We start from the raw sequence: 26,633 nt of genomic DNA, 5'->3' as shown, positions 1-26,633 counted from the left end.
GTTTACCAGGAGGTGTAAACTTTTATATCTTCTATGTATACATAGAAGATATAAAAAATTTGTACCAGGAATCACAATAACGAGTTAAGCTTCAGGACTGAGGCTTAAATGATGGATAAGGGCTGCTGCATGCTTTGTGTCATTAGTTGGCACATATTTGTAGTTTGTTCAAAGGCAAACAAGCTTTTGAATATATTTTTTCTGTTATTATTATTATGTTCTTGTCTTAGTTTTAATTGTTCTAGTCGTTCTGAAATTGGAACCAGAAATATTAGCAATTCTCTCTCCACACTGAACATATGAAGCTACTTCTGAATGGACAGTTCCTGGTTTCAATATTTTATATGCATCTACATTTTTATGCTCTTGTTATTTTCTTTCTTTTTGCTTTGTTGCTTTATGTGAAATAAAAATATTTTAATACTTCTGGAAACTAAACTAAAACCAAGGTTACTTTAGTTGAAGAAATATTGTTAAATGACTCATTGAAGTGTGTTCGTCTCACAAGCAGTTCTATGAAAAAATTCACGTATAGCAAGACCTTACAACATTTTCCAATGTTGTAAGGAAATAATCTCCCAGTGGAATTAGTACCTTTTCATCAATATCAAGGAATTATTGACTTAAAATGAGCTCCTCTATCTTGCTGAAGTATTTTAGTACTCAGCAAGAAGTTCTACAATAACTATTAGTTTCGTCTTATTTCAAGTGTACGAAGACATTTGCACTAGAAACTAGACCAAAAGTACTTGGTAAGATTTTGTATTTTTGTAGTGAAAACCATAAAAAACCAGCAGACGCCTTGAAGCACTGTGCTGCTAAATAAAAAGCTGAGGTTTGTGCCAGAAGCATGAATGTGAATGACTTACTGAAGAAACTGAGTCATGGGGATTATTAAGGTCTGAAATGATTAGCCTTACAAAGGGATCCACAGAGAATTGTTCTGTTCCCGTTGGAAGTGATTAATTTGAGCGAGCAACATTATATGAGTGAGAAACACTCAAAAATCTCACGATGAAAGAGCTGGTTTCTACTGCAGCTGTCTCTTTTAGGCATGCCAGAGCACATGTTTTTAGTTTGGCCTTTCTTTTTTTTTTTTTGTTGGCAACTTTAACTTGAACACATCTAATGATGAACTCCTATTTTGTACAAAACACCACTTTTACTTTTGCCCAGGTGGTGCACTTTGATTTTGGATGTCATTAATTGTTTTTTTTTGGTGTAGCACACTATTTATCAAGCTGTTGGCAGTTTTTATTCAAGCTGAGTCATGTTGCGTTCTGTTCCATTTGCTTTTGATTCCTTTGAGTCGACAACTGGAAAGCATTTTTGTTGACCTTTTTTTTTGTTGTCCTGAGCATGCCTTATTTGCACCTCACCAATCTTGTCATGAGTCTCCACCCCTAAGTCTCTATCACCCCCCCCCACCCAACCCTCTGGCTTGTGGAAAATCTGACCTTTGACTCTTAGATCTTATATTGCACTTTGAAACAAGATGGCGACAAACCTTTAAAAACATTTATATTCTTGAGAAATTTGACCTGTAAATTTCTTTAGACATGCGGTGCCTTTCAAAAGTATTCAAACCTCTTGAACTTTTTCACATTTTGTTAAGCTAACAGAAAGAAAATGAAATAAAATTGTGTTTAAGTAGGTTTAATGTGACGGAGCTAATGGTAAACTGGAAGGAAATGGTTTTTTTATTTACCAATATAATTTTAAACACAACAATTTTCTATCACAATAAAATTCCCCCCAAAATACATGAAAATGTTCAAGGTTATCAATACTTTATCAAGGCGGTGCAGAGTGACTCGAGTGCCAACTCTGAGTATTTAAATCTTATTTTAGATCATAAATTAGTTTTGTGATTACATTTGACTTCTCTTAGATGTACAAAAACAAAATTAAATCTGTAAAATTGTTGCACTCACAAAGGAAGCCCTTGCTTTCTGCAGTGAGTGCACGACTCCTGATCATAAATTTGGTATATTTTTACAAATCTAAAGTTACTCTTGCACGCGTGCTCCTAAGCCTCACCAAGGCTTCATTCGTATTAAAAGCAAAAGGAATACTGCATGCAAGCCATAACTGTCTTAACATATTAGCTTATTAATAAAGGAAGAAACACCCTTAACGCAGCAATAGTAAAGGGCAACCATGGCCATCGCAAGAGCAGTCCCAGCTTCTGTTTGGTTGCTTCGCAGCTCTGTGTTCTGTTGTCCTGCCCGGTGGAAATGTACTAAATGTCAACCGTCTCTTTCTCCTCTCGACGTCGGCTTGTGTTTTAATGTTTTGCCTGTTTTTTTTTTTTTTCGTTTTTCTTTTCACTGCGCAGGGCTTTCGTCTATCTGAGCAACCTGCTGTACCCGGTTCCTCTGGTGCACCGTGTGGCCATCGTCAGCGAGAAAGGAGAGGTGAAGGGCTTCCTGCGCGTGGCCGTTCAGGCCATATCAGGTAAGGCCCAGACCCGCCGGGTTGCCGTCGCTCGCGTCCGTCAGCGTGACGCGGCTGAAAAGACACGCTGGGTGTGACTTCTGGAGGGAATGAAGTGAAGGTGCTCTCTGTTTCCCTCCAGCTGACGAGGAAGCTCCCGACTACGGCTCCGGCGTGAGACAGTTGGGCACGGCCAAAATCTCTTTTGAGGATCAACAGTATGAGAAGGTTGGGAGGAAAAAAATCCAATGTATGATGCCATTGTTTAGCTAATGTAACAATTATTCTGCTGATTAATTGATTAGTCAGATATTTTTCATATAATCCATAATAAATGCATTAAAATATATATTTTTTTTAAATAAGAAAACATAAATTTTTTCTGTTTTCATCTGCATCCGCTACAATGATGCAGAGGCATTTTTGTAGCTAATGATGCATCTGCAGCTAAAAAGTACTTTTAAACTCAACATGTGAAAAGTTTAATTCACTTATGTAGCACAAATTCACAACAAATGCCGTCTCAAGGCACTTTACAAAAAATAATTTCATTTCGCTCATACATTCCAATTAATCCTACTTGTCAAAGAGTACAGTATGCTCAATTAATTATTCAAAGTAGATTAAAAAGTTTCTATGCAAGAAAACTAAATAGAAACTCGGGAAGCTATTTCTGCTGGACTTAACAACAATACATTACATGGCTGATCTGTTTATTATTTTTTGGATTAACCGATTAGAAAGGCCAAATAATTTTTTTCTACAGAATCTGAACCAGGTGAAGCTTAAACTATGCAACTTGAGGAGTTTTGGGTCAAGCATATTTACAGACAAAGACGGATTTCTTAATCTTAAATGCAAAATGTTTGTTTTTTTAACAGTTTTGGCTTAATTTTTAGATCTTATACTCCTGTTAATGATTAATCGAATACTAAATTAGTTGACAATTATTTCAATAAATGACTTCTCATGATGAATCAAATAAATCATTTCTGCCCTAGATACATTTCAACGCCTTGTAAAAGTATTTATAAACCTTGACCTTATTCACTTGTTGCTGCTACAGATGCATGTCTGTAAATGGGATTTCATGTGACAGAGCAACACAAGGTAATGTCTAATGGTGAAGTGAAAGGAAAGCAATACATGACTTTCACAGTATTCCCCAAACAAAGTGGAAAAAGTACGATCTGCCTTTGTGTTTACCCCTCTTTTATTGTAATACCCTCAATAAAAACAAAATCAACCAGTCGTTTTCACCATTCACCTCATGTCTAACATTGGGACATTTGAACAAGGAGCAGTGATGCTTTTTAAAAGCTGTGTCCGTACTGACTGCTGTGTTCTGGACCTCACATGTTCAGTTCCAGTCGGAGTCGTGCTCTGTCGGAATTGGACTGAGCCGCACAGGGGTTTCTCAGGAAGAGCTTCGGATCGTGGAGGGGGAAGGCCAAAATGCTGAAACGAGCCCGTCAGCAGATGAGGTCAACAACAACACATGTGCGGGTAACCATGTCTTATGAGTGAATGGATAACTTATTCCTCTGAGTGCCTGTGAGTGATGTTTTCCTTTGCTTATGAGAGGAATACTGGAGCCGCTGTGTCCAATGCTTTCAGAGGATCTAAACTAAACCTAAAGAGTTTAATTTAAGCCGATGTCCATTTTTGGTTTTTTTCTATTCGCATCAGCTGGTGCAGACGAGATGGAGAATCCAGCGAAGGCGGGTCCGGATGCAGCTTCAGATGCGACTTTGGAGCACCTGAAAATTGGGGACATTTTTACCTTCAGGGTGACTGTCCTGCAGGCCTCCAGCATTTCTGCTGAATATGGCGACATCTTCTGTCAGTTTAAGTAAGTCAGTGTCCATCCAAAGTAAATACCCTAATTAGTCTTTATTTCTCCTTTGTTTGTTTTTCATTTGTTTCCATTTTTATTTCAGTTTCATCCATCGGCATGACGAGGCCTTCTCTACGGAGCCGCTGAAAAACACCGGCCACGGGCCTCCTCTTGGCTTCTACCACGTGCAGAATGCAAGAGACAAATCATGAACTAACACTATTTTCTGGTTTTATTACAACTACATATGGTACACTGCTTTTTTTTTGTGTTTGTTTTTGTGTAGATTGCTGTTGAAGTGACCAAGTCCTTTGTGGACTACATAACGACTCAACCGATCGTCTTTGAGGTGTTTGGACACTACCAGAAACAACCTTTTCTTCCTCTGTGTAAAGATGTCATCAGGTGAGACGCCTGGTCAATAAGTTAAACACACAGGGTCCTTGAAAGTCCTTGAAAATGCTTGGTCTTCAAACTGCACAGTTTTGTAATAAAGTGCAGTCTAACTTTTGATTAAGACGAAATCTGGAAAACATTACTTACAGTTTAAACTTGATCATTTTTAAACATAAAATACAAAGACAAACATATTTTAAAATCATCATCTAATGTTGAATCCAACCAAACTTTTCTTGTTTTAGATTAGTTAGAATTACTAAAATTATTTCTACTTGCTAAATGCCAGAAAATGCAGTGACATTTTTTTTTAGAGATTTTTTGTGACTTTATTTATATATTCTGTTTAAGCATTTCATTTGAGCAGGGAATTAATTTACCTGAACATGATTTGTGTGGATTGTTGATATGAATATTGTTTATTTCTAATGGCTCATTGGCATTACTGATCTGTGTGATGAAATAAAGGTTGTTATATTTTAGATGTTAATTAAACATTATTTAAATTGTGAGATTTTTTTGTGAAATCAGTGTTTTGTTCTCAAACCAGTCAAGTGGATAGATTGTGAGAGTGACATTTCAAAACATAAAATATTTCTCTATTTTAGTTTACCTAAAATACTATAACAAGATTATTACTAACAGTAATAAATGATATCATATAATGAATTGAAATTTGATTTGTTCATTTTTGTTGTTTTATCTCCAAATGTGATGCTGGAAAAGTTTAAAAACTTACCTTGAAAATATAGAAAATATGAGTCTGATTTTCTATTTACATGTGACTTTATTGTTCCATCCAGTCCACTTCATGCATGCAAAAGGCAATTTCCACAAGTGATGCCTCTTTCCAAACCAGGTAAGAAACTCCCAGCTGTTGTCGCTCGTTAGTTGTTAGTTATTTTATGTTGCTTTTGCATCTTTTGTACGTCGTCCGTTTGCAAGTCGTGTCATCTTAGCTTCATGTTGTTGGGTGTGAGCAGTGGACTCTGACGACTCGTCCAATCGGGAGAAGTCCCTGGACCTGATCCGATACCTGGTCCCTGACGTGTTCAATGGGGCGCTGGTGGACTCGCTGTCGGGCCACGCCCTGTCCGCTGCTGGCTTGGCTGCTTCCTTCCTGCTGGAAGCAAACGAGCGAGCTCAGCTGCCAGCCCCGCCCATCTCTATCTGTTCAGTTATTAAAGCTCAGAAACCCGGTTGGTTCCTGCTGTCAGATCCAACAGAATCCTGCAACCGGAACTTTTTTTTTTCTCATACTAACAGAAATAATTTTACAGTAATATAGTTTTTTTCTAATGACATTTAATTGTTTGTATAAATTCTGCTAATGCATAAATATTTTTGGTAAATTGAAATATTAAGTGTTCCTGTTTTAGGATTCTGCATTTGGATTGGCTCTCTGGTGCTGTGTGTCTGTTAGCCTCTGTGGTGAACCCTTGCACTTCCTTATGTAAGCTTCTCTTCAACTTCATCGTTCTGCCTTTTACCCTTAAGAATACTGTCACTTTACTATGTAGAGGCACGGTTATGATATTGCATATTCTGCTTTTCAAATATAAAGTAGAACTGGAGTTAATCTGTGAAAATTACATTTATTAAAAATAAATGTAATGGGACAAAAACTGAAAAAACAACAACTTCAGAAAAATACAAGTGGAAACATTTGGCAGACGTGTTGGCATCCTCAACAGTTTTGTCATGTTTTCATCTATTTTATTGGGATTTTATGTGATTGTTCACAGCAGAGTCCAAAATTGCATCGTGGTAGAACCATCACACATGGTTTTCAAACTTCTTCAGTGCAAAATGTAAACTGCTAAAAAAGATTATACTTTTCAGTTTTTTATTCCTATTCACCCACCCCTTCCCTCCGAGTTAAAATTTGTAGCACCACCTTTCTCTGTAATACCAGCTGCAGACTAAACTTTTGCCCATTCTTTGCAAAATCACTGAAGCTCAGTCAGATTCTTTATAAAGTCCTTGAAAGCACTTGATACTCAAACTTCCCAGTTTTGTAATAAAGTGCATTTGATGAAAAGCCTACATTTGGAAAACATTATTTACAGTTGAAGCCACTTAGCGGGAACATTTTTCTTGCTAAGTTAATAGATGGAAAACATCTGTGATCATCGGTTTTCTCAAATTCTGAGTTGGATTTAAATCTCTATGTTCACTTTGTCATTTTAGTCTATAAATTTAATTGATCTAAACCTTCCCATTGTAGCTGTGGCTCGTCCACATGCCAGCTGAATGGCCTGATTGCTTTGTGCCAAACAACAAACAGCTCTTTTCTTTCAACAGTGGCTTTCTGCTTGACGTACTGAGGACAAATTACACCTGATTAGTTGAATTTTGATGGCAACTGGTTCCTCTGGATTTCATTTTTGGTTGAAGTGAATATAAATGCACACCACACTTGTGCATGTGAACTTATTTTGAGCGAGTTTTTCTGGTTGAACTAAGTAAGTTAGAGAGACGCAGTCGGCTTCCAATCTGTCTGAATATTCAACTCTTTTGGTAAAAGTTAAGGGAATTAATTCCCTTTGTCTTTAACACATTGGGAACGACCAAAGAGCATTATTACAAGTGGATTTATTAGCGTTGAGCTTTAAGTACAAGCTATAAAGTTGCTTATGAATATATTTCTAGAAAAGGTGCTCTCTCTCTCTTCAAAACTACTTTCTTCCTGCACCGGATTTCCTTTCATCTGCCCGTTCTCTCTCCTTCGTAGGCTAGCTTGTAGCTGTGTGTTCTCACTTCACCATGCTTTTTCTCACATAACATTTTGAAACATGTTTCGACTTAGTGCCTGCCACCAAGCTGAAGGCGATGACACGTCCCCAGGCGGGGCCCCGCCACTGTAAACACGATCTGATGGTGTTCTTTGAGATCTGCGAGCTTGAGGCTAACGGAGAGTGAGTCCAGCAGATATTTGGAATTGAAATATTTGGATAAGATTTATTGTCCACTAATTCTCGTTTGTAATTTTGTTTTATGTAAGTTACATCCCTGCAGTCGTAGACCACAGAGGAGGCTTGCCATGCCAGGGTACATTCCTACTGCACCAGGTGTGGTCGCACCGTGAGAAAATAGAAATACTTATATATTCAAAGGAAACAAAAACCTGTTGAACAAAACCACGAATGCCTTTGTTCTGTGCTTTACTCCAGGGCCTCCAGAGGAGAATAGCTGTCACCATCGTGCACGAGTCTGCTGGAGACATAGAGTGGAACGATGTCCGAGAGCTAGTTGTGGGTAAGTTTAGCTTCCAGGTTTCTTTAACCTGAAGCAGTTCATCAAGAATGTGCAGGAACAGTTCTCAAAAATAAATTTGTGCTTTGTCAGGGCGTTTACGCAACACTCTGGAAGCCGACGAGACCGTCATCGACCCAAACATACTCTCACTTAACATCTTATCTGCTGGTTACGTCGAGCCCCTGCAGGATGACAGGTATGTGTAGCTAGAGACCTTAGGCACACACAAATCACTTTTGAGGAGCAGAATGTCTACTAAAGCTGCAAAACAGATAATATGCTTGATATATAGTATCACTGCACTTTGGCTGAACCTGGAAACCACTGTACTTTACAACTTTTTGGTCTTTGTTTTAACTTCTCTTAAACTGCTCATGCAGCTTATGCACTGCAGTAAGCCACAGAGCATTGCATGTCCAAAACAGAACCACGGCACAAAAAAAGTTTATTATTCTGTCTGCATGAGTTAACTTGCACTACCACAGATTTTTAAAAAAGACTAAACCTCCAGCCTCAGCAGAAAGAGTAGAGAGGATTACCCTGAACCAAGCTGGCTGCTTGACCCTCCCTGGTGTTGAATTGTGCCTCATCATCTCACCTACATGTTGCACCTCTATGTGTTTGTCAGGTTTTCTGTTGTCTCGATTATATATCTATTAAACTCAAGCTGTGTAGTGAACATCGTAATACCACAATTCCTCATATAACTTTTATAGAAAAATATTTTTTATGTATTTGTTAAATTATTATGTCATGTAAAAGACAGATTTGTGAAAAGAAATTGACCTAATCTGCCTTCTCCCATTCAGAAATACACCGCTCAGTCAGAAGCAACCAATTAGAGCCAGCAGGAGGGTCTTAGCGCTGCCAATCACTCATGCTCAAGCCCTCCCTCTTTAACTTTGCTAAAACAGCTGGTTCACCACAACATAGCCTGCCACAAATGACGACATATAGCAGTTTTCATAGAACAGTAAGTTGTTTTTCCCCCATTAGCGAGTTGAGCAGCATATGGGAGGTTGATTGACAGCACTAAAACCCTCCTCCTGGCTCTGATTGGTTGATTTTGACTGGGAACGGTGCATTTTTTGCACAGCGCAATAGTTGCTCGAGGAGGAGGTGGAGGAGCTCAATTTTTTCACAGATTGTCCGTCTGGTGCCATTTTGTCACGACATGGCAACAGTTTTAATAAACATTGAAACATACTGCTACTTTAACAAGCATTTATTTTTATTTATAATGAAAACATTCATTCAATCTTTAGTGCTTTTAAAATTAGTTATCTGTATCTTAAGACATTTGTTTTAGATTAAATGCTGTGTTCTGTAAACAGAGCATTCCGCCATCACATCATCTTACACTGTGTTGAATCCTGGCGTTCAGAGACTAGGAGTTATGTCAATATGTGGTGATGCTTTTTCATAATCAACTGTACCTTAGAGAAATCCATGTGCATTAATGAGCATTTAAGTATTCATATGTGATTTACGGCCACAAGAGGGCAGCAGATGTCTCTAAAAAGTGCCTACAGTAAGAGTTTGTTCCTTTTGATACATCTTTACTATGATAAATGCAGGAACTGTCAGCATTAAAACTGATCTGAATAAAGTACAGATTTTAACACAGTGAGAAGCAAAAAGCTCCAGAGCTGTGTTTACATTTGTCACAAATTGAAATAATTATTTTTTATATTATCAAATAACTAACCTTATGTGGATCAGATAAATCTCAAGTTATACACCTTTTTAAATAAGCAAATATTACATGTTCAGAATTATTCTCTCTAGCAGGATATAGACCAAGGACACATTAGAGAAAGTTGTAAGTGATGGGGAAAAATGCCTGACCTAACTAAAAAACAAAACAAACAAAAAAAAAAACTTTTAAATAAATGTAATTTTTAACTCCTTTATCTCTCACTTTCCAAAAGAAAAGTAAAAAATCAACTAAAAGTAAGAAATACATATGGTTGAAAACAAATAAATGGAAGAACGTACTTTAAATGAGCAGTTTGGGTTGGAAGCGAAATTCATCACAGTCCTTACCAGAGCTTTTTAATTTGTAGTTATCAGGCTTGGTTTAATTTTGGTGATTTAAAACTGCTCTTGAGATTCCACTTTTCTCGTTTGGATAAAAATGAAAGTACAAATGAATGCTAACATTTTCTCCCTTTGTCCACTAACAGAATGTTGTTCTGTTGTTTTTGCTTTTTTGTTTTGCTCTGCAGACAGTTTCTTGATTCGGACATGCCTAGGTATATTATTTGCCTCTGTTTTCATGATCTTAAGTTACACCAACACCACATCTCTCTAACCTTCCTAACACCCTGCCATCTCTCTAGTCGGCCTGTGATTTGGTTCCCTACTCGCCTGCTCTCTCGTGACTTCCAGCAGTTTATCTGTTCCCTTTTCTTTCCTTCTGTTCATGAGGGGTGAAGGATGTGACCCTGCATGTTCCCAGGTCTCTTGCTCTTGCTGTGCTTGGATGTGTGTTTGGGCTGGTGTTGGATGTTAGCTGCTATGGAAGGACAGGGTCTGCATGGCTCTGCTTTGCTTAATGTTCCTGGCTGTGTCTTTGCTGGAGGTGTCATGGGGCCAGCATCAAACTGTCAACATCAACTATTGCTCCAAGAAGCCTCTAGCAGCACAAAGTCCAGAGGAAATCTTTTTCTTTGGACAGTAAATATATGTTACAGTATTGCAAGCTTACTGCTTCATAGCACCTTATTAGAAAATCTAATTTCTGGTTGAGTCTAGAGATGCTTTACAGGTGCATCTCCTAAAGAATAAATTATTAATTCTGAAAATATATAAGTAAAATTCATATATTACATTGATTCATTAAAGGAGCAATATGTGTTTTCCAGACACATAGTGCAATTTTATCTCAGTCAAGTAACTATGTTAACTTCAGTTGTTTAAAAATGCTATTTATTAAATATGACTTAAAAGAAATTTGACTTGATTACATCACTCCTATTAACCCTTTAACAACGTTTTTACCAGCAATGCACTGAGAAGTAGCTGTATCCACCAGGTGTTTGCTAATTTCTGCTGACTAGTCTGAAGGAGCTAAGTGGGAGAGTTATGGGAGGAGGGCTCCTCTGTGAGGTGGAAGCTCTGAAGCTTAACTGCAGCTCTAAGGAGAAGCTTTGTCTTTGAAGGCGGCGCTAGGTCCAACCAGCCATTTTGCACAAGTGAATGGTTGCCATGGGAGATTCTTAAACATGCGTGAAAGAATCGAGGCAAAACTCCATGTATGTTAATGATGAGGGAATAACATTGTAACATGATGTAAAACTCAAAAGTAGATTTTACATATTACTGCCCCTTTAAATACAGATTGATATTTCAGGCATTTATTTTTTGTAAAGTTGATTATTTCGGGTAACTGCTGATTAAAATAAAAAATTCAGTTTATTAGTTTGTGGTTTGTGCCAGTGGCACAACAATAGGAAGTAGTTGACGGATGATGACTCCCCTTTTTTAATGACTTATTGCGTGAACAAACAGATTCACGTGTGACTTTAGTTGAGTTTCTTATTTAATAGAAACACAACTATTGTAAAATTGTCTTTTCAATATTAATGTAATATTGACAGTTTCGTGCACATTTGTAATGGAAACGCAGCTAACAAGTAATTAAATGACATAACATTTTACCCTTTTTATGTGATGTGGGGAAATAAATTACACTATGGGTGTTAGAATTTATTGTAACACTTTTACCCTTTAGATGGAATCTGATATACTCTCAAGCTCTTATGTTTTTAAATATCTGTTTCTACAGGAGAAGGACCTATCAGATCCAATAGGGGGAGGTAGAAACCCACTTTTAAATTCTGTAGGAAGCTGAGAAAAACTCTAGTTAATCCGGACATTGATGTCATAATTCGACATCTATAAAATTCTTTGGTTCGAGCACCGACACCGACCTCAGAGCCCAGAGCGTTTCCCATCACAGAACATAACAAGGACTCCAATCAACCATTAAGTAAATTCCTGTAACATGGATCGCATCAATTCCAATACATCAATAAAGCTATTCAGGCATAATCCTCTGAACCATTACCTCAGTAGCCCAAATTGCTGCAATGTTGTGGATATATTTAAATGCTTCTTGTTACCTCGAGGGAACTCTGCCAAACGCCAGAATCAAACGCTTCTTAAATGTTCTGCCAGCAAAATGACTTCAGCGCTGGTTCCTGCATTTTTTTTTTAGTGGGCAGTAAAAAGCAGAGAAACACACTATGGAGAGGCGCGAAAAAGGAAATTGCTTGCTTGTAGTGTAAGCGGACAACTTTTCTGCTATTTGGATCGTCGCATGCATGCATGCGCACGCGCAGGTGCGCTAATTCCCGGCTGGAGAAGGGGGAATCTCTGCACTCGGTCACCTCCCTGCCGTGTCCGCAGCACGGAGCTGTCATTACTCCAGAACAGTGCGTGCCTGTTTGCTGTCTTCTGGGTGACACATTGTTCACTTCAACACGAGGTCATTTCAGTCCAAGAGTGGCCTAGGCTGAACATCTGAACCTCATGAAGAGCCCATTCAGCCGGCTTTTACGGCCTACAGAAAACACTGGTTTCCTTATACAATTCTTGCCTGGATAATCTTTTTTAGATTCGAGGCAGTCACCGGGCCGCGGGCCAAAGCAGCTACAGCTTTCAGCGTGTGTGTGATTATTTCCCCTTGAGGTAGACTGGTAAATTTGTGTACATTAGGGTACGTAGTAAATCAGCCGCGCAAGCAGAAAGCTGCTATGTTGTTGCTTAGGGTAAAAATGGCCACTTCGGTGGTCGTCCGGGGTGACGGATCAGCACTGTCCGCAGGATTCAAGGAGTTCTGTGGGGTTGTTATCATGATGAGAAAGACAAACACCATCCCAGCCACACAACTGCAAAGCCTCGACATACTTCCTAACTCTTACTTTCTATTCTTTTGCTGATTTCTTCTTTCTCACAGCATTTCCCTGGGAATTGACCATAGGTATTTCACTGCCCTCTCCCCCATTTTCTCTGTCCTCCTCTCATTCCTTCCTGTCTCTATATGATCAAAACCCATTACTGCTTTCAATTGTTATTCTTTGGTGCCTTGCTCAAAGTCCATCATCTGATTGTGTTGCATGCAAAAACTGTCATATGATGCATTATGATGATCTGGAGATGCTGTTTATACTGTCTGGATTTTTCTAAGGTAGTTTTTGTTCAATTAGTTATGATTGCTAGTCACGTCCTTGGTTTTTAAAGCAAAATTTCAGTGCATATTTTTTTCATATAAAATACGTTTGTTCCTGAAATGTCTTTCTTTTTTCCATAATCCTTTGTTTATACACATTAGACATTACAGACAGCATGTTTTTGGTAGAGATGCACCAATCACAATAGATAAAGGTTAAAATCGAAGTATTTTTGGTTTAGCTTCGAGTGCAGATATCTTAGTGCACTTGAAATAAGACAAAAGTTCCAAAGTTACTTGTTAAATCGAGTAACTTTTGTTTTAAGTACCTTATTCCTTAATATTGATGAAAAATATTTATAGGTGAAACAATCTGTCTGCAAAGTACTTTTTCCATCAATATTAAGGAATTAATTTCTAATCAAGCTCCTATTTCTTGCTGAAACATTAACTGTAAGTTAGTATTGTTTTTTTCAGTGTACAAAGATATTTGCACTAGAAACTAGTCCAAACGTACTTGATCATATTTTGTGGTTTTGCAGTGTAATTTCATCATTTTCTGTTGAATTAAAAATCTGTCAAAAACCAGTAGCCTTTTTTTTGCGTGGTATTAACTTCAAAAATGACAGTAATCAGGCAAAATGGGGAATCATAAAGACAAATGTATAGAAAAATACTAAATATGTACAAGCCAGGAAAAATCCCTGATTGGTGCATTTCTGCTTTTTATTTGTGTATATAAAAAATAAAAGTCAGCTTTGACTGCTTATGCTTATGTATTTGTCCTGGACCGTCTCAGGACTTTTTACCGCTTTGAGGCTGCTTGGGACAGCTCGATGCACAACTCTCTGCTCCTGAACCGAGTCACGCCGTACGGAGAGAAGATCTACATGACCCTCTCGGCCTACTTGGAGGTACAGCACAGAGCCCGCATTTATAAGAGGATAAATAACACAGCCGTATCTTATGTGAGGCGTTGAGTTCCTCCGCAGAGAAAGGGGGGGGAAAAAAGTTTTAAAAGCCCCCCTCTTTTATCAACTGCAGATGGAGAACTGCACGCAGCCTGCATACATAACCAAAGATATCTGTATGGTGTTTTACTCACGGGACACCAAGCTCTCGGCCTCTCGTTCAATCCGCAACCTTTTTGGTACGGGGAGCCTGAGAGCAGCGGATGGGTGAGATTAAAAGCTTCAAACTATAAAAGATCCGGGGAGGTCTAGTATCCCCCACCCCCATGCCTCATATGCAGCTGAGCAGTAAAATGCAATCTCTGAGAATTCCTCTTTCTTTTCTAGAAACCGAGTAACTGGAGTTTACGAGGTCAGCTTGTGTCACCTTGCAGATGCTGGAAGTCCAGGTAAGAGTTGAGAAAAATGTCCGTGTGGCAGTAACACTCAGCTTAGGTTCAGCTCAGATATGAGCAACAGACCCTCCTGCCTCACACCAGGCATGCAGAGGAGACGCAGGCGAGTGCTGGACACCTCTGTGGCCTACGTCCGTGGAGAGGAGAACCTGGCTGGGTGGAGGCCACGCAGTGACAGCCTGATCCTGGAGCACCAGTGGGAGCTGGAGAAACTCAGTCTCCTCCAAGATGCAAGTGGCAATGTTACTTTTATATGTGCTTTCCCAAAAGTGAGAAACGTGTTTTCTAATCTGAAGGATATAAAAAGACTGAATGCGTTCAGATTGTATTTTATCATACAACAACCACAAACCAGGACTGCACAATAAATCAATAACAATATACAGGGCCGGCCAAAGCCTTTTTGGGGCCTTAAGCAGGTTTTTATGCCAACTGGTCAACTTTATTATTCCTAGGCTACTCTGTGTGTAACATACCTGTTAGTGTTAGCATCATTTGTAATTAGCTAACAACATACAAGTGTTATTAAGGCTGTTGATTTTAACCTTGCAGGACTAGCAAACTTTAAAAAAGTACCTGAATTTTGAAATGCAGAGTTTCAAAACACCAATTTTATGCTAAACAAGTTTAATATCTTAGATTTCCCCAGCATTAACCTATTATGTGTACCCACTATAAAAATGACATAGAACGTGTTTTTTCCAATTGTTATATCATTTTGTTTGTATCATTTAAGTGTTTTTTAAAGATATATATATGTACTTTTTTTCTTTCCAGACATTGACAGTGACGGTTTCTGTCACTGGGATTTCTAAAAGTTACTGAGGAGTTTTTCTACCACAGTCCAGGTGTGACTGATGTTTTCTCCTGCTCAGGTGGAGAAAACCAAACATTTCCTCCTGCTGAGGGAGAAACTGGAGTCCACCCTGCTGACGGGCCAGGAGTCCCTTCAGTCCTGCGTCACCGAGGAGACCGGTGAGTCCACTGCAGTGGCCGAGGCAGACCCGGGGCCCGCCTTCAGCTCTGAGATGACCACCGACAGGCAGAGGGAGCTCGCTGCCAAGGTCAGCTGCCACGCTGCGCTCTATGGACATTTTAACCATATTTGAAATGGGAATATTCTATAGTTGGCAATCCAGTTTGTTTGGCGTCATATCTTAAGTCCTCCATTTATTTATTTTTTGCCAGTGTTTGCGGCTGCTCACTCACTCCTTCAACAGAGAATACAGCCATGTGTGTGTCAGCGCCAGTGAAAGCAAGGTAGACTTTAGATGATGTCACAAAGCTTTGATCACTGTTTGCCGATCGGTTTTAAACATCTGGACGTGTCGGGGTGTGTGTGTGTTTCAGATCTCTGAGATGTCTGTCACGTTGCCGAGAGACGCCGCCTCCATTTCTGCTCTCAACACAATCACACCCTCCTCAACATGCCCTTCTCTGGTGGAGGGCTGCTATCACAACACTGAGCTCAAGTTAGTCCTAACACTGGGGTTGTTTATGATTTTCCAGTTTATTTTTCTGTGTCTAACTCTGTATTTTTGTGTTTGTTTTTATTTTTTAACCTCAGACCTCCTCCGCCTCTGTCTCGTGCGGTCAGCCCCAGTCCTGAACCGCAGCAGGATGGAGCGGACAAAAAGTCCATGAATGTAGGTTCTGACGTCAAACCTCGGACTCGAAAACTTATCCCTGACATACAGGAGATCAGAGTCAGGTCAGTCTCACTTATTTGACTTTTAACGTAGGGTTGGGCATTCATCACATCATTTACCATTTTTCATGGTAAATAGATTTATCGTTATGATAAATTCCGATTAAACCCCCCAAAACTGTCGGGATTCTTATTTTTCCTTTTTTTTCCTCCACTGTTTGTTCAATGGAGGTATCAATACATTTTGAAAATATGACTGAATGCAGCTACTGTGTGAAGTTTAGTGTAACAAATCACATTTCTTTATGCAACTGGACTCTTAAAGAAACACATTAAACATGGGGTTGTTTTTGCGGGAGCAAACAAAATACCACGATAAAACCTTATGTTCATATCGCTCCACCCCACCTCCATGACCCCCATGTCATAATTCATGTGTTTTTCAGCCCAGTCGTATCGAAGAAGGGCTACATCCACTTCCTGGAGCCGCACACCAACGGATGGGTGAAGCGCTACGTGGTTGTGCGGCGGCCATACGTTTACATCTACAACTCTGAGCGAGACACGGTGGAGCGGGCCATTCTCAACCTGTCCTCCGCCCAGGTGGAGTACAGTGAGGACCAGCAGGCCATGCTGAAGGTCTGCGTCACGCCAGCGGCTCCAGGAACACTTCCCCTCTGCCACATCCATATATGTCGTAATAAACATTTGCGCTTCTCTCAACAGACTCCAAATACGTTTGCGGTGTGTACAGAACATCGTGGCATATTACTTCAAGCCACTAATGACAAAGAAATGCATGACTGGCTCTATGCATTCAACCCTCTTCTTGCTGGAACTATCAGGTAAGTTATCTTGCTAAATTAGGAACTGTCGCATATCTGTTAAAACCTGCTGAACTTTTTATGATTATTCATTTCATTGTGGAACATGGAAGACTAACAGCTGGTAAAATGAAGGAAAACTCATAAGTTGTCCTTGTTTTGCCTCTCAGGTCAAAGCTGTCGAGAAGACGAGCCGGACAGATGAGGATTTGAGGAAAAAAAGATAGATGCAAAGACTACAATGTACATACTTCCCTGTTCTCCTCATTCCCATCGTCACCGGCAGCCATCTTCCCCCCTGCTCAGTCTCCGTTCCGTTGTTCGTGTCCTCGCCGTCGGGTTTTTCCTGTTGGGCCTTAGCAACGCGCAAAGAAACCTCTGGAAGAATCAGTCACCGTACTGTACCGGCATTATTTCACAGCTTGAGAACGGAGGAGGCAGCGGTTTCTCATGCCAGACTCCATTTGTACGATTAACGTGCTGTAGTTGTTGTCAGTGACACATCAAGCCTTTCTCATTTATTACTTAAAATAAATAAAGCAAACAACACAGGGACATGTGTTCTTTAATCATGCCACCGCTGCACTACTAGCTAAGCTCTCATCGCTACATTTGCATCGGTAAAATAGGAAACCACGTAGATTCCTCTCTGCTCCGTTTTACTGCTAAACATAAAGCTTCAACTGGTTTAACCTTAACGGTCAGAAAAATAAAAGCTGAAATAAAACTAATAATTAAAAAAGCAAACAACTCAAACTTCTTCAACATCAGACTTAAGCACACACAGCGGGGCAACAACATGGCACCTCCTCAAACTGCAGCCTGTGAATCCATAACATTTAGAGTATGAGGATATTTTATGTCTACATGACGGACTCAAACATCACCACCTTGTTTTCCTCTCAGTACGATTTCTTTCTCTCTCTGACTTGTTTGAAATGTGATATATTTAGATTTCTAACAGCCTAATTATTTATTTCCGCATGTATTTATTTACAAAGACGTTTATATTTCTAAAGTAGTACTCAGTGCAATTTCTGCACATGGCACTTTTTAATGAGTTCCTGAACTATTTGAATAATAAAAGCCTCGTCCCTACGGTTTCGCTTTTAAAGTAATCCAATAACGTGCTCTGTTTCTTTGTGCTGAAGAAAACTTGAAAAATACAGCAGCCCTGAACGATTAGGATAGCTTAACCTTTGACCCAGCTGATGTCCCTTGTAACGTTTTTGATATTTAGTCGGTCTTGTCATCCCTCCTAAAATGGGAAAACAGTGGTTCCTCACAGCACATGATATAAAACTGGCTTTCTGAATATGTGTATATTAAGTGTAGTGCCTCTTTTTTTAACATTCTGCACAGTATGCCTCTGCACCGATTTCTTTAACCTCACATCCTTCGCGCTGCTGTAATCATGTTCAGGAAACGTCTGCACGTCACATAATCACTTTGTGTTTTCTTTCATCTTTTTATTATATGCATTTGAGACAAAATGTTAAAACAATTGGAAGAGATTCAGCGTATCTCAGGACTGTCAGCTTGCGTAGGGCTCTACTTCTTAACACGACATGCAAAATGTTTAAAATGCAACCCGCCTGTAGCTTTAATTGCTTCGTTTCTACTCAGTTTCATTCCTTTGTTGTATATTTTAACTGAGGTTTATCGCATCCTAACACCACTCAGGTTGTGAGGTGTTCAGTGACTCTGGTGGATTAGCATGCCTCAGGTCTGCCAGCCTACGGAGCATGCTCAGTTTGGCAACTGACTGCAAGGACAACATCTAAAAGCAGAGAACAGGTGCAACCATTATATTGCACACTCAGCGCAACGACGTTGCATTTCTAGGAGCGATTAGACAACTACAAACATGCTATCTTTTGTTTGTGTGTTTTCTATAGATGTGATTCTTCCAGTACCTGATATGTTTACAGTCTTGTGTGATGTGGAAATATTTTTGACTCATTCGGTTGACGGATCTCCTCACCTGCACAACTGTTGGTAGTCGTAATAAATCAACAATTGGCTTGAATTGGCGTTCTAATCTCACGGCTCGCCTTCCGAACAGAACCATTGTGCATTTTATCCACCTTCGTCGTGGAGCGAACGCTCTCCTGTTAATCATAACTCTGCATCACGTTGTTTTATTTCAAAGCCCTGACAGTCAACCTGTACGTAATTGTTTCTGATTAATTTTGTTCTTACTGACTTTTTTTTTTTTTTTTAAGCAACCAAAGTTTTGTTGGTGCACTCACTTAAAAGTTCACTCTGAATGTATAATAATAATAATATATAGGAATTCTTCTTCTGCTTCGATGTTTTTCTGAACCTTCTGCTTTCCGGTTGGGGTTCCTCACTGATTGTAAGGCGGTTATCACCGGGGTGTACGCGGAGGCTCTGAGACCCGCCATGTAATAATCTGTCTGCTTATGTGTGGGACGATTATGGTTCACTGTGGCCTAGTTAAACTTTTATGTCTTGTAGAAAGTAATGCTCTTGGTTGCTTTTCCGCCGCCCTCCTTCTAGTATTGGAATCTACCCTCACCATCCTGCTGCAGCAGCAGCCTTCACACACAATCACCAACCTCTCTTTTCCAACCCTTGCCCCGTGAAGTAATCTCACATTCTTGTGCTTCCACGTCTATTTTTTTTGTTGTTGTTGTTTTTGCACCAATACATTCCATTGTTCTTCAAAGATTTTTGCATTGTATATAAACATGATTGCCGTGGACTGTGTATCATACAGTTGCACTCGTTAAACTCCTAAATGGGCAGTAGTTCAGTCGGTGTCTGTTTGTTTGAGTTTCCTGTCAGATGTTTGTGTACACTGAACACATTGTCATATATTAAATAAATCTGGAAGTGATGAAACACTAAGCGATGACATGTTTTTTTGTTTGATTTTTGATCATGTATAACTTTGGGTCTGGTTTAGTACTTTAGTTGGGGTCTTTTTAAACTAAACTGTACAGCATTGTAGAATAATGATGCACAATTCACTTTAAGTTCTCCCGTCATGAAGAGTAACATGATGGTTTAAAACATTTTGAGTTATTTGATGAGAGAAAAACAATATTCATTATCAATGCAGGATGGAGTCTTATCGTCCTACTGTACCTGACACAGTTGCATAATCATCAAAGCCATTCAGGCTGTTGTCTTCATACGTTTCATTGGGATGCGACCAAACAAATGTTCCAGCATTGTCTTCCTTGGCCAAAGCAGATTCAGGATTTATCACGGAAAACCCGCTTTCATCGAGTCTTCCATGACTGACGATTGTTTCTCTCTTGCCCACTGGAACTATTTGTTCTTCTGTCTAGAAATAAATCTCAGCCAAACATCAATCACTCCTGTTTTTGCCCATTTGTCTTCCACTGGTTCCATTGCACGTATTCTGTTTTCAAACCCGACTGCTTTGATGTCTTCACTTTTTTCTTTTTTTTTTTTTTTTACAACCTTATGACTTCGTTTGTACTTGGTCCAGATTTTAGATGCGGTTCTAAAACATCATTTGCAACATCATCTTGGATTTTATTCCCTCGAAGGAGTTGTTAATTTGTTTTTGTTTACAATTATTTCTTACTATGCGCTGTCCTTAGCAACACTGGACAAACATTGTGGGTCTGGTTGTTTGAGGGTAGATTTACAAAAAAGGGAGGAATGGGAAATTCCTCTTTGTTGCATGTTGGGCCTGTGTGCATCTACTCAATAGCCAGACTAAATCTATTACTGGCAAGCAACGCCTACTATGTCTGTGACTTGGAACATTATAACCAATAAATATTGCATTCTGAAATGATTTAGCGATGGTAATATTGTACTGTTCCCAACATAGAAACATAAATACTCTTATAAATAACTCAACATAATTCTGTATGCATCCATGTTGACATGTCATTCAGCTGGCAGCTCTGTTACACCATTTTACTTAACCGTTAAGAGATTCTGTTATTTTTGCTTAAATTATTTTTGATGTGAAAATGCACAAATTACAACAATCTATCTTTTGTTTTACACAAAAAAAAGCCCCTCCCCAACCCATCTTTATAATTTATGAGTGACTACGTTGCTCCGTGTGTGCCAGAGTTTCTCTCTGATATCATTTCATTTCAACACGTCATACAAATCGGGTGACGTGGTCTGTAATCCAGTGTTTGGACCTTCAAGTCAGCAGGTAAAAGATTTCGGGGTTTTAAAATAATTACATTTTTTTTTTTTTTTAAGTATTCGAAGCTTAAACATGACAGTCGCATTCAAACTACTGCAGATCAGCTAGTTCATTACGGTATTATACAGCTTTAAGATGCGGTAGTTGTAAGCAGCACAGTCAGCTCCACATACTAGCTAGCTAGCTAATGATTCATAAAGTCGACAGTAAATCTACATGGTGCATCTTCGGGAGACTTTGCAAGGTCAGACGAGACGTCGGAGTTCTGTCTCGGTTGTTAATGTCCATGTCTGTCCCCGTTTGACAGCTCGGTAGTTAATCCTGACATAAAAAAAAAAAAAAAAAAAAGTTTGCTAAACTAGCTAGCTGAAGTTGCTTTCAGTGCGCTTATTTGATCATTTGCCAACTCTAGCTGACAGAAACAATTTAAGGTAAGACATGTCATGTTCCAAAACGTTTTGGTTAGGACTTTTGTTTTTCAGAATGAGCCGTAAATACGGGCGCAGAGAGCAGCAGTGTTTGGGTCAGACACTTAAGGACAGACATGCTAGCGATAACCGTTTCCATAGCTACAGTAAACCACTGTTCCCTCTGAAGACAGCGCTCAGTTTCTAACAACATGATGGGTCCCCCCATCATGTTGTGGGGACCCAAACAATGCTTGGTTTACGTCTTACGCTGACGTAACTATCGCATTTAGCAATAGAAAAGTTTTCGTTCTGCAGCAGGATTGGCTCTGTAGGTTTCCAGAATCACACCGTCTGGACGCTTTTAGGCTCATTATGTGTCTCGGTTTTTATCTGTTCTTTCTGCAGCATGGCGGAGAAATTAGCTGACCTGACCCTGGTGGTGGGTCACACCCACGACGACCACAGTCTTCATCACAATCCAGGCATGAACGCAGAAAGGTCAGGAGGCTTTAGTTGTGCTTTCTGGGTGCCGTGAACGAACTGCTTCAGTTGAATTATAACAAGGTGTTGCATTAGTGGAAGAAAAGAATACATGTTTTTAAAGTTATTGCATGCAAACAGTTATGAAACTATCTGTAATTTTCCTTTCATTTCACAATTGTGCACCGCTTTGTGTTGACCTTGTTTTCCTAAAGCCAAATAAAATACACAGAAGTTTGCAGTTGTAAGGTGACAAAAGTGTGAAAACAGTAAGGCGGTCACAGTAACAAATTTTGCTGGACGATAAGTTGTCCCAGAAATGATTGCGATAAATGATAATGTTGTGGTTTTGAGAGCATTTTAAAGTACTATAACGGTAATGGAGTAACAATGCAAGAACACGTTTCTCAAAGACAAACGTGAAATTCTAATAAACATTTAACACTGTAGCTGGAAGACATTTTACATTTCCAAAATAAATGAACAAAATAACAGAAACGACAAATAAAAAGAATGATGAAGTCTCTGAAAACAAATTAAAGAAACTTTGTTCAGAAAAAGGCTGAGAGACCAAAGCACCAGGCTGAAGAGTTTGGCCGTCCAGTTTTTGGTAGAAAGAGAGAAAAGAAAATAAATAAATAAATCATGCGAATCATTTAGATTTATTGCTTATTGCCACAGGCCTATTTAACGGTTTTGAATACTTTTGCAAGGCAGTATTTAACAGTTGTTAATCTGACAGGATCTACATGGATTATAATGCCACCACCCCGATGGAGCCGGAGGTGATTCAGGTCATTTCTGAAGCTCTGCATGAGGCTTGGGGAAACCCCAGTAGCAACTACATAACAGGTGTGAAATACCTTCTTTTTGGATCAAAACAGAAGCTTTATCTCATTGATGACGAGAAAACAAAAAGTCAGAATCTTTTTTTGAATTTCTTTACTGTAGCAATGTTGTTTTTCCAGGCGTCACGGCCAAAGCCATCATCAACCAGTCCAGGCAGAGCGTGGCTAGAATGGTTGGAGGTAAAGCAGAGGACATTGTTTTCACCTCAGGGGGAACGGAGGTAACGACTCCTGGTGTTTAAAACCGCCGTCTCCCGCTCTCGGATCTGCTCTAAAGCAAACGATTGGTCCCGCAGGCCAACAACCTGGTGCTGCACACGGCCGTGGAGCACTTCAGGAAGAGCCGCGGCGCCGCGGAGCACGGCGAAGGCCATCAGAACGGCCGCGCCGGCCTGCCGCACATCATCACCTCCGACGTGGAGCACGACTCCATCCGGCTCACAGCCAAGCACCTGCAGGCAGCTGGACAGGCAGGTGGGGGATCACGTTTTCACCGGGATGTTTTTTTGTTTTTTTTAAGAGTCTGTCCTTCAACCACTGAGGTAAATCTGCTTCTTGTTATTTCCGTCGTAGATGTAACATGTGTGCCCGTTTCTAAGGTGACGGCTCGCGTCGAGGTGGAGGATATCGTCGCCGCCGTGCGCCCCAACACTTGCCTCGTCTCTGTCATGCTGGCTAACAATGAGACGGGAGTCGTCATGGTAACGGGAAGAAAAAAAATAACTCAAAAAGCCTCTTGGCCTGGTCTTTCTTGTTCTGAAAACCATTTTCCAGTTGTAAAGACTCAGTGTTTGGATTGCCATAAAACCCATTCCTGTACGCTGAACGCCATTCGTCTTTTCAGCCAATCCCAGAGATTTGCCAAAGAGTAAAATCCCTCAACAAGCAGCACGAGCGAATCAGGATCCTGCTGCACACAGATGCTGCCCAGGCGCTGGGCAAAGTCCCAGTGGATGTCCAGGAACTGGGAGTGGATTACCTTACCATAGTTGGACACAAGGTCAGCAATTAGCTCCGCATATTAAAAAATGTAGGCTAAACTCTTTCTAAAATGTGTTTTTTTTTAAAAAAAAAAATTTATGTATATGCATATATAAACGTTTCAGTTCTACGCCCCTCGTACCGGGGCGTTGTACGTGAACGGCCCCGGAACAACGACGCCTCTGTATCCAATGCTGTTTGGAGGAGGACAGGAGAGAAACTTCAGGCCAGGGTACGCCGCGTTGTGTGTTACCCAGCAACAAAACTCTGAAATAAGATCAAAAATAAGAATTCTAAAGCTCTAAATATGACCTGATTTTGTTTTTCCCCAATGCTGCAGCACGGAGAACACGCCAATGATAGCCGGCCTGGGAAAGGTTGTTTACGTTCCAACGCCTCGTACAGTGCAGATCACTAAAGTTCAATGCGCTGCCTCTGTAAAACAGAAACTGTTTGTAACAGGATCCTTTTGTCTGTGTTTGTGTCAGGCTGCAGAGCTGGTGACCGCTAATCTCTCAAGTTATCAGAGTCATATGCTAATTATTAAAGCGTATCTGGAAGAACGACTGCAAGTAAGTGTTTCCCCTAATAGAGACGCTTTGGTTCTAATCACTTTTACTTTCACTTTTTCTGCACATGATATAAACCCGAGTTCTGTACCTTTCTATCGCTCTCATTTGAAAAAAAGGTAAAAAAAAAAAGGCTTTGCCAATTCTTAATTGCAAAGGTGAGTTTTACAATCCAGAGGTTCATTCACAAATCAAAAGCCTTCAACTTACTGCTCTAGAATCAGACAATAGAATAAGTATGATGTGGATCAGTGTAATGGAGGAAGTGCTTGGCTTGGAGAGACGAACAAATTGGAATAAAGTCTGTTTTATGGCGCTTTGACCTTCCAATACTAACTTTGGCTGATGCTATTTCTCTTTAATAACTGTAATATAAGAAAATATTAGATAATGTTATCAGTGCGACATTATTGTACTTACCCACAGAAAAAAAGAGATAGAATACAGACGACAGCATTGGAAACTACACAAAATATTTCAAAGATACACATTCAGAATATCAACTCTTGTTGAAACATAGACGTCATTGTGCCTCCTATTTTCTGAAACAAACGTGGTTGAAGATTTAAAACGTGGAATATTTGGGCTTCATTTTGTCTCCGGTGAAAGAAAAGTCGGAGTAAATAAAGCAGGTTGGGCCAGTGACAGAGGGAACGTGAAAACGAGGCATGTCGTTTCATGAACTTAAAACCGCAATCTGCCGTTTCCGCCTCAGGACGTCTTTAGGGACAAGATCCGCTTCAACAGTCATTATCCCGGCTCTGATGTCCTCCCTAACACATGTAACGTGTCCATCTTGGGCCCGGCGTTGCAAGGTAATGTGTCTTTGTCCCCGTGTCTGTTTTGGCGCGTCAGCCCAAACGGTGTCCTCTAACCCTCCGCTGATGATTGTCAGAGCTGTTTGTAAGCCAGCGAGCCTCTGAATGATTAATCTCTCCGCCCCGCTTTAGGCTGGAGGGTTTTGTCAAACTGCAGGAGGCTGCTGGCCAGCGTCGGCGCCGCCTGCCACTCCGCCAGCGGACACAGGTATAAGAGTCTTAGCTGTTTACCACCGGAGGAGAGACGGCAAGCTCAAATCGTGGCAGTGGTAGCTGTAGTGGCTCTTAGTGTCAGCTGCCAGAAGTTTCCACAGCTTATTGGCGATAGCTTTTTAGCAGGCGACATGACTTCTGCACTGAATTTGGTGCCGGCTGCTATGGGTTTGGTGACAGGTGCCACTGATGAGCTTAGGAGCTGCTACTGAAGTCATGGCTGCTGTCACAGAAGTGTGTGTATTCATGTTTTTCTGTTTTTCTTCTTCTTTTGATTAGTTCAAAATAAACACATTCATATTCAATATCCAATCTGTCACAAAAGCGTGTGGCAGCTAACACCGAATCCCTGTCACCTGCCACAAAGGGAGGCCACCCAACTGGCAACTTCCTGCAGCAGAAGTCCCACTGCAGCCACCATTTGAGCTGCTGGCCTCTTGCTCCTGCCTCCTTCCTACACCCCGCTGGTTTTCCTGCGCGCTAACCTCCATGTTCTCCGTGTCCGCCAGGCCCTCCCACATCCTGCTGAGCTGCGGCGTCCCCACCGAGGTGGCGGCTAACGCTCTTAGGCTGAGCGTGGGCCGGGGGACGACCAAAGAAGACGTGGACGCCGTCGTGGAGGATCTCAGGGAGACCGTGGAGCTCCTGGAGCAAATGAACTGAGCCCTTTTCTTTTGCACTAAAGAGAGTCAAATAAAGATGTGCAGCGACGCACCATCTGTGTGGCTACGCCAAACCTGATCCTGTAAGATTATGAGACATTTAATATAAATAATAAAGTGGGAGAACTTGGCCTGGCTTCATGGGTGATGTTATGGAAAAATGAATGCACTATTGTGCCACATGAACCGCTTATAAATCTCCCTTCCCTTAAAGCTGCAGACGGTGTGATATTTAATGTAGATTCCACCATTTCAGACGGGTCACCTGTGTTCATTATTCCAACGCTGTGATGAATTTTTAAAATAACCCTTAAAAAACCTCATTGTAATCCTGACTTCTCCCGTTACTTAAGTTTCCGTGCTGCCTTGGCTACCCCATCTCCACTGAAGCGTGAAGCTCCAGCATATGGCCGCCGCCACACAAAGCCAGCGCAGGAGGCCGCGCGCGCTGCACCTCCACCCGTCTTTCATTACTCTTCTATCACCCCCACCCGCCTCCATCTCCTCTGCAGCCCTGCTGGCCAGCTGGCTGCTGTCAGGGTG

The 26,633-nt window shown here is 40.5% G+C and overlaps 2 protein-coding genes across 19 annotated transcripts in view; both read left to right on the top strand.

Annotated features, from left to right (window-relative positions):
- kif1aa (kinesin family member 1Aa) overlaps positions 1 to 19,819 on the top strand; it is a 48,571-nt gene extending 28,752 nt beyond the window's left edge. For 3 of the 16 annotated variants that reach the window (XM_028027653.1, XM_028027648.1, XM_028027656.1), the window contains 24 exons: positions 2,339 to 2,457; positions 2,558 to 2,664; positions 3,801 to 3,942; positions 4,126 to 4,288; positions 4,377 to 4,467; positions 4,560 to 4,678; positions 5,473 to 5,528; positions 7,479 to 7,587; positions 7,674 to 7,740; positions 7,843 to 7,927; positions 8,018 to 8,123; positions 10,156 to 10,182; positions 12,891 to 12,914; positions 13,903 to 14,017; positions 14,148 to 14,281; positions 14,402 to 14,463; positions 14,554 to 14,699; positions 15,345 to 15,533; positions 15,658 to 15,729; positions 15,820 to 15,941; positions 16,037 to 16,180; positions 16,564 to 16,756; positions 16,844 to 16,962; positions 17,112 to 19,819. In XM_028027653.1, coding sequence (XP_027883454.1) covers positions 2,339 to 2,457; positions 2,558 to 2,664; positions 3,801 to 3,942; positions 4,126 to 4,288; positions 4,377 to 4,467; positions 4,560 to 4,678; positions 5,473 to 5,528; positions 7,479 to 7,587; positions 7,674 to 7,740; positions 7,843 to 7,927; positions 8,018 to 8,123; positions 10,156 to 10,182; positions 12,891 to 12,914; positions 13,903 to 14,017; positions 14,148 to 14,281; positions 14,402 to 14,463; positions 14,554 to 14,699; positions 15,345 to 15,533; positions 15,658 to 15,729; positions 15,820 to 15,941; positions 16,037 to 16,180; positions 16,564 to 16,756; positions 16,844 to 16,962; positions 17,112 to 17,154 — 2,554 coding nt within the window. In that variant the 3' untranslated portion in view covers positions 17,155 to 19,819. The remainder of the gene's footprint in view (positions 1 to 2,338; positions 2,458 to 2,557; positions 2,665 to 3,800; positions 3,943 to 4,125; positions 4,289 to 4,376; positions 4,468 to 4,559; positions 4,679 to 5,472; positions 5,529 to 7,478; positions 7,588 to 7,673; positions 7,741 to 7,842; positions 7,928 to 8,017; positions 8,124 to 10,155; positions 10,183 to 12,890; positions 12,915 to 13,902; positions 14,018 to 14,147; positions 14,282 to 14,401; positions 14,464 to 14,553; positions 14,700 to 15,344; positions 15,534 to 15,657; positions 15,730 to 15,819; positions 15,942 to 16,036; positions 16,181 to 16,563; positions 16,757 to 16,843; positions 16,963 to 17,111) is intronic. The other 13 variants (XM_028027650.1, XM_028027663.1, XM_028027657.1 and 10 more) reach the window with 8 other exon arrangements.
- Positions 19,820 to 21,009: 1,190 nt separating this feature from the next.
- Positions 21,010 to 26,221, top strand: scly (selenocysteine lyase). Of its 3 annotated transcripts, none has more exons than XM_028027231.1 (13): positions 21,010 to 21,115; positions 21,925 to 22,017; positions 22,742 to 22,851; positions 22,968 to 23,068; positions 23,144 to 23,321; positions 23,421 to 23,548; positions 23,692 to 23,847; positions 23,954 to 24,060; positions 24,169 to 24,205; positions 24,317 to 24,400; positions 25,113 to 25,212; positions 25,348 to 25,423; positions 25,938 to 26,221. In XM_028027231.1, the coding sequence occupies exons 2-13, from the start codon at positions 21,926 to 21,928 to the stop codon at positions 26,089 to 26,091; spliced, it is 1,323 nt and encodes a 440-aa protein (XP_027883032.1). In that variant the 5' UTR covers positions 21,010 to 21,115; position 21,925; the 3' UTR covers positions 26,092 to 26,221. The 3 variants fall into 3 exon arrangements, with proteins under 3 accessions (XP_027883032.1, XP_027883034.1, XP_027883033.1); XM_028027233.1 differs by lacking the exon at positions 21,010 to 21,115 and adding an exon at positions 21,245 to 21,353; XM_028027232.1 differs by lacking the exon at positions 21,010 to 21,115 and adding an exon at positions 21,385 to 21,540.
- Positions 26,222 to 26,633: the final 412 nt, after the last annotated feature.

Source organism: Xiphophorus couchianus, chromosome 9, assembly GCF_001444195.1.
Source record: "Xiphophorus couchianus chromosome 9, X_couchianus-1.0, whole genome shotgun sequence".
NCBI classification, from domain to species: Eukaryota; Metazoa; Chordata; class Actinopteri; order Cyprinodontiformes; family Poeciliidae; genus Xiphophorus; species Xiphophorus couchianus.
The sequence above is the reverse complement of the archived record's forward strand: the minus strand, read 5'-3'. Positions and strand labels throughout refer to the sequence as shown.

Excerpts from the sequence above, each read along its gene's own strand:
- scly (XM_028027231.1), top strand. The coding sequence starts at position 21,926 with ATGGCGGAGAAATTAGCTGACCTGACCCTGGTGGTGGGTCACACCCAC. Across the intron at positions 23,322-23,420 it reads GCAGGCAGCTGGACAGGCAG|ATGTAACATGTGTGCCCGTT; the intron begins GTGGGGGATCAC and ends TTTCCGTCGTAG. Across the intron at positions 25,424-25,937 it reads CACTCCGCCAGCGGACACAG|GCCCTCCCACATCCTGCTGA; the intron begins GTATAAGAGTCT and ends CGTGTCCGCCAG.